Source organism: Tachypleus tridentatus, chromosome 10, assembly GCF_004210375.1.
Source record: "Tachypleus tridentatus isolate NWPU-2018 chromosome 10, ASM421037v1, whole genome shotgun sequence".
In the NCBI taxonomy this organism is placed as follows: Eukaryota; Metazoa; Arthropoda; class Merostomata; order Xiphosura; family Limulidae; genus Tachypleus; species Tachypleus tridentatus.
Genome location: NC_134834.1, coordinates 116,946,940 through 116,963,692, shown reverse-complemented (window position 1 = coordinate 116,963,692; position 16,753 = coordinate 116,946,940). Strand labels below are relative to the sequence as shown.

The following is a 16,753-nucleotide window of genomic DNA, read 5'->3' as shown; positions in this document are numbered from 1 at the left end:
AAGGTAGTTTTTTTTATAGGAATTTGGTGTTCCTGATAAAATATTAAGTACAGGGTGAAACAGGAATTTCCATCCAGTTATAGATAATAAATATTGCATTTGGAATCTCATTGTATTTAGAACTTGGTTAAAATATAACTTTCATATGTCTATTGAAACACTGCATTAAAAGAAAGTAAAGAGAAAGCTTTGTAAAAAATAAGTAAATATATGGATGGCTGATGTCGATCCTTCACAAACAAGATAGTGGGGATGGCAGTTGTGTAAAGATGGTGCAAATGTTAACAATACAATCTTGTTTGTATTGTTTTTGATAGATTAATATTATTCATCTGTACATTTAATTTCTGTTTGTAAAGAGTGTTTTTTTACATATTTACAGATGTCTGAACAACCATCTTTAAGGCTTAACATTGTGTTCTTTCATTTAAAACAGGGCTCCTTTTGCTGTATATAAAGAGTACTTGAATGAATTCAGGTTAGCACTTGATACTTGAAGAACTAGCTCAATAATAAATTTTAGGCTGTAACCTGCTGACTGTTATGGTAGACTTTTTGGTGAACCTTCAGTGAGCTGCTTTTACAGAGTGACACTCGTAACTAACACGTTAAGTAAAAATTATCTAGACTTATAACTAGAAAAAATGAAATGTCAAAACTGATAAATAAAGAATGGTTATTTTTGCCTGTTCAATAAATGCCAGTTGTTTTCACAATATAATTTAACTGTTTATCTCTAGGTTGGTCATAAGGATTACTGGCTGTATATAATAGCATCCTCAGAGGAACAAAGGAGAGAGTGGATTGATTCTCTGAGAAAATGTAAGGAATATACTTTCATTAATGAAATATTGTATTTTTTAATGAACTAGTTACTATTTTTGTACAAAAATAAATGGGTTTTATGTAAAACATTATGAAGGCATTTCCAATTATAACATGAACAGTGCATCAACAGTTTACCTCTGTTGTATGGCATACTGCATTACATAGAATCTTTAGTAATACATGATCAGCTTTACAACTAAATGTAGGAAACAAATGTAGGTTGAGCTGGTTAATGTCAGTTTTAGTGAAGAAATGTTTCTCAAGTTTGTACCCATGTTGATGTTAGTAGAAATAATTTCAGTGTTTCTAATAAAACTTAAAAACACAAGAGCTTTTACATAATATAAATTACAAAAAACAAATCTAAAAGTTTAAACAAATAACACATTCTTGAAAAGATAAGTTTTTACAGGCATTAAACATAATATACGTATCACTGTTTCATACTATTTTGTTTTCTGAGATAGTATCAAAATCATTTACAATTAGTGATTGCTCGATAAGGTGTTATAAAAATGTATTTGAAATGTTGTTGTATACTCTATTTTAATTACAGTTTTAATACTCATACCAGCCATTTTTGAACACATTTTTACTTTGAATGGGTTTCTCGTCATCATGTTTTTTGCTCGTGCTAAAAAATGTTTTGTTTTAAAAGTTATTTAATCACAAGAAAACTCATGCACTTTGTACTTTCCAATGTTTTTTATTTAAAGGAATAATTAAACACAAAAACTTCAAACATTGTTTCTGTTCTTAGAGAAATGTAGTTTATTTCAGTCATGACTAGTTACAATTGTGAGGAAATAACATACATTAAACCAGTGATGAGCCAAGTATAGCTTATTAGTCAGTGGGCCAAACTGGATATTCAAGGATTAATTTCCATTATTGATAAAAAGAGAAATCACTCTTCACATTTTGGTAGTGTTATGAGAGTAGCAGTCAAATCTCACTATTAGATCAGAGTAATCCAAAAGTTGATAGTGGGTGTTATTGACTAGTAGCCTTCTCTTTAATTCATCAGTTAAAAATTAGTGATAGTTAGTAACTTTAAGTCACTTTGCATGAATATCTGAAAACAAACTCAACTTTTGGAACAACACCCTTTGGGGCACCATATAACTGAAAGAAGGGTGTATAAGAACAGTTATTGAAATAACCCATTGTTTTGTCAATGCTATTCAGTGGGGGAGGAAATAAGAGACTTGGCAAAATGGTTATACTTAAGATTAACACTTTAATAAATGGTTATACTTAAGAATGACACTTTAGTAAATGGTTATACTTAAGATTAACACTTTAATAAATGGTTATACTTAAGAGTGACACTTTAGTAAATGGTTATACTAAAGAATGACACTTTAGTAAATGGTTATACTAAAGAATGACACTTTAGTAAATGGTTATACTAAAGAATGACACTTTAATAAATGGTTATACTTAAGAATGACACTTTAGTAAATGGTTATACTAAAGAATGACACTTTAGTAAATGGTTATACTAAAGAATGACACTTTAGTAAATGGTTATACTAAAGAATGACACTTCAGTAGTTGGTTATACTAAAGAATGACACTTTAGTAAATGGTTATACAAAAGAATGACACTTCAGTAGTTGGTTATACTAAAGAATGATACCTCAGTAGATGGTTATACTACAGAATGACACTTTAGTAAACGTTTATACTTAAAAATGACATTTTAGTAAGATAAGTTAGGTTAGGAACCTCTGATGTAAAGGGGGTAGTGGGAGGTAATTTACAGATGATTGTAAAGTATAAGGTTCATAAATTGGGCTTAGTATCCAAAAACTGACATATCTCAAAGTGTAATATTATAACAAGTATCTTTCAAACTTTGTAAGATATTGTAAAAGGTACAAGCTGTGAGAAACAGTATTACATACAGATAATTAATGTTAGAAAATAGTTACTAATTTTATGTTGTAGTTCACAATAGTGTCTATGCTTTCACACATCTTAGTGTGTTCTGAGAACAAAACCCTTCTTGACAAGTACCATGCTGGTGTGTGGTTGAATGGGCGTTGGACTTGCTGTGGTCTTACAACCAAGTACTCTCAAGGATGCTACACAGCATGGAAACCTAGTAAAACTGAGACTCCTATAGATAAGTTAGTTCCTGAACAGCTAGCAGTAACTTTAGGTAAGCAATGGAACTCCTTTATTAACTTTTTAAACCTGTTTGTTGTATTATTATGTTATACTTTTAAGATAGTTTCAATAGGAAAAATCAATTTTTGAGAAAAACGTCTTTGTAATTATTCATATATTGCAGAATACCAGATAGTTTTCCACAACTGTAGAGCATTTACACTGAGAGATTCTGTCAGAATGGAGTTATTGAATTCTGTGGTTGAATGTAAATTTGATTTGAATTGTGTGGGTGGACGTGAGCATAGTTTATATTGTGTGGGTGGATGAAAATGCCATTTGAATCAAGTTTGTACATTCCAATTCAATTTTTCCTTTAATAAATATTTAGTTCAAACTAAATAAAATAAGGCATGTTTATTTCTTTGAAATGGTTTGATTATATACATATCTTTAGAAAAATCACAGTTAAAATCAGTGCATTAGTTGTTGTTAAAAGCAAGTGAAATATTTGGAATTAAGTTTAAATAATTTGTTTTTAATGAAAGAAACATACGAGTGCATGTTAACCTGACTGTTAGAAGGATATGAAATAACATTGACAAGAATCCTGGTAACATTGAGAGCTTTCGCAAGGTGCTCAGACTATAGGATTAGTCATTTGTTATCATCTTACTATGGCGAGGGAATGGTAGTAAGTGTGAATCTAAAGGTATTTTATATACTGAAACTGGTCAGTATTTCTGTAACTGCATAGAAATACTAAGTACATTAGTGATTGAGATAGAAGTGAAGTATGCACCTGTGTCAGACTACAGAATTTGTTTACACATTTGTTCACTAAATTTTTTAGAAGGTTTGTTTCTATGTACATGGAATATAATCTGTGAGATTGTCTTTATTTAAGTATCCTTTGTAGAAAGTACTTTACTAATAAGTGACGACCTGCATGATTGTCAAGTATTACACATTGTTAGGAAGTGACGACCTGCATGATTGTCAAGTACTACACGTTGTTAGGCAGTGATGACTGGGAGAAGTGTTATGTGTTGACAGAATAAGTAATGAGAAATTATTCAGGTCTAAGGTATGCTTTCAAACTGTTGTCATTATGGAAAGATTTGTCATAAATTTCATGGCCAAATTTTAACTTTATCATATATGTAGCTAAATATTGCTTACTTGAAGCTCTAAATATTTCACTTCTGGCTGCTCAGCTCTCAAGAAGGTAAAACATTTATTATGAAATCAGGTTTGTGGGTAGCAAGTTTATCATTAAGTGTGATTTTTAACATGGGATATGTTACGTTAGATCGGGTTTATAAAGTAACAAGTTTGTTATTAGGTGTGAGTTTTACATGCAGGATATTTTATAATATATTAGGTCATATTTATGGAGTAACAAGTTTGTTATTTGGTGTGATTTTTAACATGTGAGATATTTTATATTAGATCAGGTTTAGTGAGTACCAAGTATCTTATTAGATATGATTTTTAACGTGTGTGATATTTTATAACACAGGTTTAGGGAGTAACAAGTTTGTTATTAGGTGTGATTTTTAACGTGTGTGATATTTTATAACACAGGTTTAGGGAGTAACAAGTTTGTTATTAGGTGTGATTTTTAACGTGTGTTATATTTTATATTAGATCAGGTTTAGTGAGTAACAAGTTTGTTATTAGGTGTAATTTTTAACGTGTGTTATATTTTATATTACATCAGGTTTAGTGAGTAACAAGTTTGTTATTAGGTGTGATTTTGAACGTGTATGATATTTTATAACACATCAGGTTTATGGAGTAAAAAGTTTGTTATTAGGTGTGATTTTGAACGTGTGTGATATTTTATAACACATCAGGTTCAGTGAGTAACAAGTTTGTTATTAGGTGTGATTTTTAACGTGTGTTATATTTTATATTAGATCAGGTTTAGTGAGTAACAAGTTTGTTATTAGGTGTAATTTTTAACGTGTGTTATATTTTATATTAGATCAGGTTTAGTGAGTAACAAGTTTGTTATTAGGTGTGATTTTGAACGTGTATGATATTTTATAACACATCAGGTTTATGGAGTAAAAAGTTTGTTATTAGGTGTGATTTTGAATGTGTGTGATATTTTATAACACATCAGGTTTATGGAGTAACAAGTTTGTTATTAGGTGTGATTTTGAATGTGTGTGATATTTTATAACACATCAGGTTTATGGAGTAACAAGTTTGTTATTAGGTGTGATTTTGAACATGTGTGATATTTTATAACACATCAGGTTTAGTGAGTAACAAGTTTGTTATTAGGTGTGATTTTTGAATGTGTGTGATATTTTATAACACATCAGGTTTATGGAGTAACAAGTTTGTTATTAGGTGTGATTTTGAACGTGTGTGATATTTTATAACACAGGTTTAGGGAGTAACAAGTTTGTTATGAGAGATGTGATTTTTAAGGTGAGATATTTTATAATATATCAAATTTATGGGGTAACAAGTTTGTTGTGAAGTCTGACCCTTATTCATTCTTATGATGATTTTAACAGACTATTCTAATATCCTACTTAACATGTCACTGGAATTCTCATGTACCACTCTAGATTTAGATACTTAACACTAATATCCCAAGTAATATGTCATTTACCATTCCTTAGTTATTGATTTTCATGTAATAGTATTCAACTTAACTAAATTTTAGTTTTATTGCCCTTTGAATGTTATCAGACAACATTCTGCACTATTTTAAGTTATAAATCACTCATGACATGTACAGCTCATGTTACACTATCAAATTACATTAGCTGCAAGCTGCTATGTGCTGTCCACAAGCTTGCCTCGTGAAACATTTTCAATGTATTATTATTATTATTATTATTAGTTGTTTTACCTAATTTAAGCTTAAGTAATCTAAACAGATTCCTATTTTTATACCTTAATAAATGAATAATAAACATGAAATACAAGTACTTACCCAATATCCTTTTTTCTTGCTATTGGGAAGGACACTTAGGCCTATATTCTTACACTTATCGTAGTAATGCACTAAATGTGTATATTGTTAAACAATGCACCAAAGAACATAGACCAATGAAATCTAAAAAGTAGACAGTTTTCCCTAACCCTCACATTTTTCAGACTTTCTAGCTGTATGACTAGAGCCATTTCAAATTCATCCAAGCCTGTCATATTTCTCATGCGAACTAAGTTCGTATTCTGAGTGAAATTGACAGTTATCTGTTCAGAACAGAACATTATGCAATACATTACTTGATAAATGAAAACAATTACTTTCTGTTGATTATAGGAAATGTATAATTAAATGTAAAATAGAACTATTAACCAATCCTGAAAGTGAGGATGTGACGGGTGGGTGAAGTAGGAGGCATCTGATTTTGTTATTGGTAGTTCTGAAACCAAAATTGAAGGCATCTGATTTTGTTATTGGTAGTTCTGAAACCAAAATTGAAGGCATCTGATTTTGTTATTGGTAGTTCTGAAACCAAAATTGAAGGCATCTGATTTTGTTATTGGTAGTTCTGAAACCAAAATTGAAGGCTATAAAAATTTTTGTTTGTCTGAGCAATGACAATTTTATTGGAAGGAACTTATGCTTAATTGTATACATATTGAATGGGTGGTGGATAACTAGAGAAGACAATGCCTATAGAAAATGAGTTACACTGGGGGAATTCAGGATGTTATTTAAATACTGTTTTGTAAAATTAAAAAGCTTGTGTACTATTAAGATATGGATTATTAACCATGATTTTATGCTGTTGTAATTGGTATAACATAAATTAGTTGAATAAAATTTTTGATGTAAGATACTAAAACTACCATTCTTTAGTTCCAGGTGCTTGTATACTAATATCCTGCTTAACTTGGCATTTGAATTTTCACTTACCACATATCATTTGTAGATACTTGTACACTAATACCTTATTTAAATATATTGAGCTGCAGTAAATAGTCGTCTTGTTTGGAGACTGAACTCTGTTGTTGTCTGAACAGGCATTTGTTGCTACTGTGTTATGGCTACTATAAGTATTTTTTGTTCTGAAACTGAAATCATTTGTTGGAGAAGTGATTGTTTCTCCCGGTGTTATGGCTGCTGTAATGTTCATTTCTGAGACTCAAAACATTATTTATTTTGGGTTTGGCTAGGTGATTTAATTTATATAAGATTAGGACAATGTGTATTAAAATAGCCAATGTTTAATATTGGTAAGTATTTATAAATGAGACTGTTTCCAGGGTTAGAATATAATAAACATTGTTTTACTGTAAGATTGGGAACAATGTTGTACACTCACATTTCAATGTCTTACTGCATCATTTTTTGGATTGATAGTCTGGTTTTGGAATATCTCATTAAGTGTTGTCTTCATTTCTTTAATATATCTGTATGATATAATTGATTATCTGTGAGTAACAATTACATTGATTATTGTTTCATAAAGTATCAATTAACTGAAATTGTCACAACATAAATCAACTGCTTCATGTTAGGGTTTTCAGTTATTAACTGTTTTGATTACCCAGCTATCCAACTTGTTAAGCACAAAGCTACATAAGGGGTGGGGTTGCCTCATAGTTTCATTTAATGGTAATAGCAATGAAATGAAACTATGAGGCTTTCTGGCTACTTAAGTGTATATTTACATTGCATCTAACTTATGATTATGTAAATGTATTGTTTAATGCTGTATAAACAGGCTCTGATCCAAGGGAAAGTTCCAAATGGTTTAAACACTCCTCGTATATTTTGTTAATTAACAACTTTAATGTTGTATGAGCAGAAATAAACCTAGAGGAGTGGTCCAAGGGGGCAAATCTTCCTCAACTCAAATTTAGGGGAGTGGTCCAAGGGGGCAAATCTTCCTCTACTCATTCACTTCAAAATTTAATAACCATAATGATGCACAAGTGTCTGTGGAGAGGGACATGGATATTACAACCTCTGGAATTTAATATTGTATTAGAAAGTGTGAAAGTAGGGGGTTAATATTAGGTGGATCAAACCCCATCTGCTTATTTGTTTAAAAAAAAAAACAGCCACATGTCACTACACTGTTATATAGCATCTAATGGAAAAATATATGATTTACTTCAAACAGTACAGCTGTAGTCTACAGTATTCCAGATAAGGCCTCAGCACCTACCCCTCTGTGTGAATTCATGTACGTGGTGAGGGGACCTCCCAGAGAAGGTTCTGTTCCTTCAGTTAACATCCTCTGGGATCTAGACATCCACCCAGGTTTGCCGTGCATTGTGGCACATGAACGAGGGGAGAGAATCCTGATGGTTGAGGGGTCCGATCCTAACACACCACTTTGGCCTTGAATTCCTGTAGACATGCAGCCTTGGGGTCCTGCCCCCACGGTCACTCAGCTAGTCCACTTGGGCTACCAAGTACCAGTGTTGGATGTTCTCAATGGGTGTTGTGAACATTGTATCTGATGCTGGTGTTTGGGTATAGTGCTCAAAAAACCTTGGCTTTGCTGCAGTGACCTTGTTTGTCACTGCAGTGCGTCCCCTCATAGGGCTTCATGGTGGGTGGGGTCAGTGGGCAGCAAAATATTCTTTCTTTATTATGGATCTACTAACTAAAAAATTTAGATAAAATAGTGAAAAAACAGTTCATAGGTAAACGACCACTTCTTGAAGATTCTGAGTAGGAATCTTCAACCTGTGTAACACCTGTACCTTATTTTCTTATACTACATTCTCTTTCACATAAATCTTAGGAGTAAATGTCTCCCTCTTTTATTCAGAAGGAACTAAAGGGACTTATTGGCTCTCCTAAGTCAGTCAAAAAGCTTTGCTCTGGTCAATGATGGATATTGGTGGAAACATCCACCCTAAACACAGCCAAGTCCTTTTGCATTTGAAAGCCATTGGGGATATACCTATTGAGGTTACTCCCCATGCTACTTTGAATTCATCACACGGAGTTATTTTTGAGAGGGATTTGAAGAACATCCCTGAGTCAGAGGTCCTTGGTGGTTTCTCTACTGAAGGAGTTTCTGCAGTGAGGCATATCTCTAGATGCAAAGATGGAATTATGATACTGACCAGTGTCCTAATTTTGACTTTTGCATCACCATGTTCACCTGTCACCATCAAGGCAGGTTAACTTAATTGCAGGGCATGGCCATATATTCTGAACCCTTTTAGATGTTTCCAATGTTAGCAGTACGATCACTCAAAAGCATTGTATCATGGGACCTTGACATGTATTTGTTGCAGGTGCTTAGGACCACAATACCTATATATGTAAAACATACCCTCACTGCATTAATAGTAATGGCTCTCACCTGATATATATTTTATTCTTGCCCTAAGTGGGTGAAAGAAAAAGAGGTACAGCATTTGAAAATGATTCAAAACATTTCTTACCCTGAGGCTCAAAAGTTGCTGTCCACCACTTCACCTTGGACATATGCTTCTGCACTTTGTTCCACTGCTATAGTGGGAGTGAACATGTATCTCTCCATGCCTATGGAGTAATCATTCTCAAACCATGTGAAAAGGCTTTTGACCTCCATGGTTAAGAAAGTTGAATCAATGTCAACACCCATCTCTGTCCCTACCATTCATTCCAGCAGACCCCTAGATCCACTTCCTTTGGTTCTAGGTATGGGCATTTCCTCAGGTGCATTTTCATCTCAGGCCCCAAGATACAAATTGATCATTTGTTCATGCCCTCAGTTGCTGGAATCTTCTTCCAATGAGAGAGACCTGTCTAATCGACCCAAGACAGGATTCATGGAAGTCAGTAGACCTCCCTCAATTAAAGATAAAAGGCGTAGTTGAAAACAGAAGAACTCTACACCCAATTCACCTTAGCATAAATAAAAATGGCCACTTTGGTACAGTGGAACTGTCGAGGTTTACATTCTAATCTAGATGACATCGAAGCACTGATTGATTCTTACCATCCTGTATGTCTTTCCTTTGAGGAAACATTTCTGAAACCTGTAAATAGTCACCTTTTGGCAGTTTACTTTGTACAGAAGTGACAGGTTGTGTGGTGGACAAGTGCATGGAGGGGTGGCATTGTTGGTCAATCAGCATGTGCCCACCCTGTCTTTACCACTGACACACCCTTGGAGGCTGTAGGCATCCGTGTTTCCTTGAATCATACCATCACTGTTTGTTCTTTCTATCTGTCTTGTGAAGAGACCTATGATCAATTAGACCTTGATGCTGTCGTTGAACAGTTGCTGTCTCCCTTTTTAATCCTGGGGGACTTAAATGTACATAATTTCTTTTGAGGAGTAGCTGATATTGATGGGAGGGGGTCGTTCCCTAGAGTATATGCTCTTAGATCACAACCTTTATCTCTTCAATACTGGTTCTTATACTTATTGTCATGCACCTAGTCAATCTTTTACTGCTGTTGATCTCTCAGTTTGCTCTCCTTCACTATTTCCCTACTTTCTTCAGAGGGTTGATAGTAACTAACTAGATTATTTTCCTATCAGTTTGAGAGAGATATTGGCCATGGTTGATGCCACCTGATCACGTACCCTGGAGGAAGCTGGATCAAGCCAACTGGTCCACTTTCACTGGTCTCATAGAACTTGATCCTGCCATCATCTGTAAGCCATCAGTAGATGACTGCATAGCAGCAGTGACTGACTGTATTGTCCAAGCAGCTGCTCAGTGTATTCCTAAAATATCTACACGTTATCCATGATACCTTCATCTATGATGGAATCCTGTCTGCCACATGGCATGGTAGGCTCAAAATGGACCTAGGATACCTTTGTAGGTATCCCACACCTTGGACTGCATCACTTTTCAGCAGGCTTGTGCTCATGCTCACGAGGTAAGACGTCAGAGGAGAAGAAATCTTGGATTAAATTCACAATCAGCATCTCTTCTACAACAAGTTTCAAAGTCTTATGGGATAAGAGTTGAAAGGTCAGTGGGCAGTGTAATTTTGGCCCCCTCTCAATCTTGTTCTCTGATTGCCAGGAAGTAGCCAATGCCTGGAGCATCTCTGATACTGTTGTTGAAAGCTTTTGCTTGGTATCTAGCACTTCTGCTTCATCCTCCACCTTCCTAGCCATCAAGACTCAGGCCAAGTGATCACCTCTTTCCTTTTGGGCTGATTATCTATATGACTATGATCTCCTCCTTTATGTTGGTGGAACTCAAACTGGCCCTTGATTGGTCTGACAGTACATTGGATGAACCTGCTGATATACACTGTGAGATGCTGCACCATCTATCTCCTGCTTCTCTTGCTATTTTCGTGATTGTTTTTCACCTGATCTGGCAGGAAAATGTTTTTTTTCTGGTGCATGGCATCAGGTAATTGTCCTTTTTTTGTCTAAGCCTGTGAAGAATCCCAAGATTTCTTCAAACTACCAGTCACTTGTTTTGACAAGCTGTCTGTTAGACTTTAGATAGGATGGTTAATGTTCGTCTTGTTTAGTTCCTCAAATCAAACAACCTTCTCTTGCCACCTAGTATGGGTTCTGGTGACACAGCTCCATCATGGATTTGACTCAATGTCAATCAGAGAAGCCTTTCTCAAATGACAACATCTTGTATCAATATTTTTTGACCTTGAGAAGGCTTACAATACAACATGTAGGTATGACATTTTGCGAGACCTCCATTTATATGGGTTACGTGTCCATTTGCCCATTTTTATTTCAAAAAAATTTAATTGACAGAAGATTCATGTTTGTGTGAGTTTGACACTTTCCTGTTCTTTTCTACAGGAACTTGGAGTCCCACAGGGGTGTGTTCTGAGTGTCACACTTTTCAGTATATAGATTAATGCTGTCACTGAACAACTCCCTCTTACTGTTGCTGACGGGTTCTATGTCGATGACTGACACAAGATGTGAGGTTTATTAAGCTGCAGCTACAGACTGCTCTTAATCATTTACTGAAGCTGATCACAGCAAATGGTTTTAACTTCTATCTCTCTAAAATCATTTGAATGCACTTTGCTGCCAACGGAATATTCACCCTAATCTTGAACTCTATGTTGGTGAAGTTGTGTTTCCCATTGGGACTTATCTTTGACCATAAGCTGACATTTATACCACACATCAAGCAGTAATGAATCAAATGTACAAGAGCACTGAACATCCTCCATGGGCTCTCTTCCACCACTTGGGAGTGTATTGATGTTCTGTGCTAAAGATATGTTGTAATCTCATTTAACTGAAACTGGTCTATGGCTCTCCCAGGACATCAGCCTGAGGCTTTCACATTGCTTTAGCCGATAACTTGTGCACAGAGTCTCATGATCCTCCTCTTCACCTTCACCATTTGCAACTGTCTTTACTGCATGGTTCAAAACTTCAATTCCTACCACAGCCCCACTTGATGATGTGTACTCCTTCCTCAGTAGGTCATGCTTTTTCAGAACAGACGATCTTTCATTGTTCCTTTTGCCCTTTGTATCCAGGTGTAGTTGGATGAATTTGGTCTGTCCTTGGATAACATTGCTATATACATTGGTCAGCCCATTCCACTATGGCTTATTATCATCCCAAATGTGTCATTTCTTTAAGTCATCTGAGAAAAGCGGATACACCCGATTGGAAGTACCATCTTTTAATTTGCTGAACATCTTTTAAATCATCCCTCCATTCCCTTTTATACTGATGGAAAATGGAGGGTTGATTTGAAATCAGATGACTCTGTGGGTTCTGCCATGGTTTGTTGTGGTTTCGTGATTGCAAACAGAATCTCCTCTGCAGTTTCTGTGTTCACTACCATACTGTATGCCATTTTTCTTGCCCTGGAATCGGTTCATATTGATTCTCACCAATATTCAAAACATGTATACATTAAAGATTTCTATCTCACCTAAAACATTAAAGATTCCTATTTCACCTAATACATTATATGATTTGCTATAAACTCTGTTTTTACTACATGGTGATGTAAAATAAACTCAAAACTCCACAGATGTTAAAAATTGATTTTTGTTATTGTTTTCCAAACAGTCATGAAATATACATTTGTCATTATGTTAGTGTCTAAAATGCAAGTTGTATGACTGTTTAAAAACAAAGTTCATATTTTTGTTTATGCTCATCTGCAAGTGATTTACCTGTAAATAAAAAGCCCACTTTTAATTATTTGGAATTTTTCTGTGCATCTCAAAGAATTACTTTCTCCAAAGAACTTATGGCCTCTTTAATATGTATTACCCATTTCTTGATTTTCATATGTTTACCTTAGTATTTGTACAGATCTTGGTTTAATTATTTACTGATCAAACATGTCTAAAGAAAGTTGAAATCAATATTTCTTTGTAGTTTCTTTAAATGTTCCTTTTGTTATGAATTGTGAAAGTATTTGTGTACTGAATTACATCTGTTTGAAAGCTGTAGGAATTACCTTAAATGAGAATATATCAAATAACATGAGATAAAGTTAGCTTGTACAGTTGAGGTAGGTTGAATAGGTAAAAAAGAAAACTATTAAAAGTTTAACAGCAACAAATGTTTAATGTTTGTAGAATTTGTCATCGTGTGGATCAAGCAATTTATTTAGTTACAGAAATATAGTATGAAACAAGACTGGAGATTACTAAATATAGTATGAAACAAGACTGGAGATTATTAAATATAGAATGAAACAAGACTGGAGATTATTAAATATAGAATGAAACAAGACTGGAGATTACTAAATATAGTATGAAACAAGACTGGAGATTATTAAATATAGAATGAAACAAGACTGGAGATTACTAAATATAGTATGAAACCAGACTGGAGATTATTAAATATAGAATGAAACAAGACTGGAGATTACTAAATATAGAATGAAACAAGACTGGAGATTATTAAATATAGAATGAAACAAGACTGGAGACTATTAAATATAGAATGAAACAAGACTGGAGATGACTATATCTAGTATGAAACAAGACTGGAGACTATTAAATATAGAATGAAACAAGACTGGAGATGACAATATATAGTATGAAACAAGACTGGAGATGACAATATATAGTATGAAACAAGACTGGAGATGACAATATATAGAATGAAACAAGACTGGAGATTATTAAATATAGAATGAAACAAGACTGGAGATTACTAAATATAGTATGAAACAAGACTGAAGATTATTAAATATAGAATGAAACAAGACTGGAGATTATTAAATATAGAATGAAACAAGACTGGAGATTATTAAATATAGAATGAAACAAGACTGGAGATTATTAAATATAGAATGAAACAAGACTGGAGATTATTAAATATAGAATGAAACAAGACTGGAGATTATTAAATATAGAATGAAACAAGACTGGAGATTATTAAATATAGAATGAAACAAGACTGGAGATTATTAAATATAGTATGAAACAAGACTGGAGATTACTATATACGAGGTCTGTTCAAAAAATACACGGACTGTTTGAATTGCACGGCTCCAGTTGGTTCCAGGGGAATCCGCTTGGTGTCGCTAGGTTTGCACAGATAAGTTGATTACGACACCATTTCCTGATTGCAGATATTTTCATTTGTGTATTAGCTACGCGGTTTTAAGTGAAGTGCGATTTTTTCGTTTGACGGATTTCAGAATGAATGACCTGAAGAAGCAACAACTTGCTGTGAAATTTTGTGTTAAACTTGGAAAATCTGCGACTGAAACGTTTGCTATGCTTAACACGGCTTACGGTGATGTTGCTTTGAAGCGACGTACGGCATGTTTCAAGTGACATGAACGTTTTAAGGATGGTCGACAGTCCATTGAAGATGATGAGCGTCCTGGACGTCCTTCCACGTCAACTGTCGACACACACGTCGACAAAATCAACACCCTGGTGCTTGGGCAAATCGACGCCTGACTGTCAGGGAGCTTGCTGAAGAGTGTGGGATATCAGTTGGATCTTGTTACGAGATTTTGACCGAAAAATTGAAGATGCACCGCATTGCTGCGAAATTTGTGCCTCAGAACTCGTGATTTTCTGGCCAAACACTCGATCACTGTTCTTCCCCACCCCCCACCCCCTACTCACCTGACCTTGCTCCTTGCGATTTTTTCTTGTTCCCCAAACTCAAAAGACCCTTGAAAGGAAGAAGATTTGAGATGATTCCCGAGATTAAGGCAAATGCGACGGAAGGAGCTGGAGGACATTACAAAAGAAGCATACCAGGACTGTTTCAACAAGTGGAAACACCATTGGGATAAGTGTGTGCGTTGGGGATTAGAGTACTTTGAAGGGGTCCCAGACCTGTAACTCCTAAATAAAGTACATTTTGTTTTATGACGTCAGTCCGCATATTTTTTTAACAGCCCTCGTATAGTATGAAACAAGACTGGAGATTACTATATGTAGTATGAAACAACACTGGAGATAGTTAAATATAGTATGAAACAAGACTGGAGAGTATTGAATATAGAATGAAACAAGACGAGATTACTAAATATAGTATGAAACAAGACTGGAGATTATTAAATATAGAATGAAACAAGACTGGAGACTATTAAATATAGAATGAAACAAGACTAGAGATTATTAAATATAGAATGAAACAAGACTGGAGATTATTAAATATAGTATGAAACAAGACTGGAGATTATTAAATATAGTATGAAACAAGACTGGAGATTATTAAATATAGAATGAAACAATACTGGAGATTACTAAATAGTATGAAACAAGACTGGAGATTATTAAATATAGAATGAAACAAAACTGTAGATTACTAAATATAGTGTGAAACAAGACTGGAGATTATTAAATATAGAATGAAACAAGGGTGGAGATTATTAAATATAGAATGAAACAAGGGTGGAGATTATTAAATATAGAATGAAACAAGGGTGGAGATTATTAAATATAGAATGAAACAAGACTGGAGATTATAAAATGTATGAAACAAGACTGGAGATTACTAAGTGTAGTATGAAACAAGACTGGAGATTACTAAGTGTAGTATGAAACAAGACTAGAGATTACTAAATGTAGTATGAAACAAGACTGGAGATTATTAAATATAGTATGAAACAAGACTGGAGATTATTAAATATAGTATGAAACAACACTGGAGATTACCAAATAGAGTATGAAACAAGACTGGAGATTGTTTCAGGTTTAATAGTTATCTTGTTGATGTTTGGTTTTACTGTTTATATTATTTAATCCCAGTGTTTATGAAAGGAGATTTTTATTGTCTTCACAAAACAAGAAGAGATGTGATCAAATATAATGGATGGAACTTAGTCGAAATTAACAATTCTTTCACCAAACTGAAAATATCCAGATTATATTTAAAAACAATTTCTGGCAAAATTGAAATTCCAAACAAAAAATGTTTTTTTTTCACAAAATGCTTCTAGTAATGTTCAAATAATGTCTGTCACATAAAATCAAAGGTAATTTGAAAGCTACTTTGGAAAACTGAAACAGTCTTAACACCATGTTGGAATAACATAATAGTTTAAAAACATTCTAAAGTTAGTTTTGTTCTTTTACTGTACATTATTTGATTTGCAAAAACTACTACATACCAAGCTCTAGTCTTGCCAACCACAGTTATTCTTGTTGTTCTAAGCCTTTTACTGGTTTTCCAAGTTGTTTCATACTGTATTCTGTGAAGGTCATACTGGTGTTGCATGAGTAATGTTACATGAAGGTCCTGTAAGTATTACATGAGTAATGTTCTGTGAAGGTCCTATAGGTGTGGCCCAAGTAATGTCTTCAAATGTTACTTGAGTGTAACTTCAGTATTGTTCAGTGAATATCCTACAAGCATCATCCATGTATTATTCTTTGGCCCTACTGGTGTAATCCAAGTAATGCTCAATGAAGGTCAGTCAGGTATTA

The 16,753-nt window shown here is 34.0% G+C and overlaps 1 protein-coding gene across 1 annotated transcript in view; it reads left to right on the top strand.

The window, feature by feature from the left end:
- Window positions 1–740: 740 nt before the first annotated feature.
- Window positions 741–16,753, top strand: part of Btk (tyrosine-protein kinase Btk29A) — a gene marked incomplete at its 5' end in the record, with an annotated part of 72,899 nt that continues 56,886 nt past the window's right edge. Inside the window, 2 exon segments of the mRNA XM_076463227.1 lie at window positions 741–822; window positions 2,816–2,995. Of these exon segments, the coding sequence (XP_076319342.1) occupies window positions 741–822; window positions 2,816–2,995 (262 nt within the window).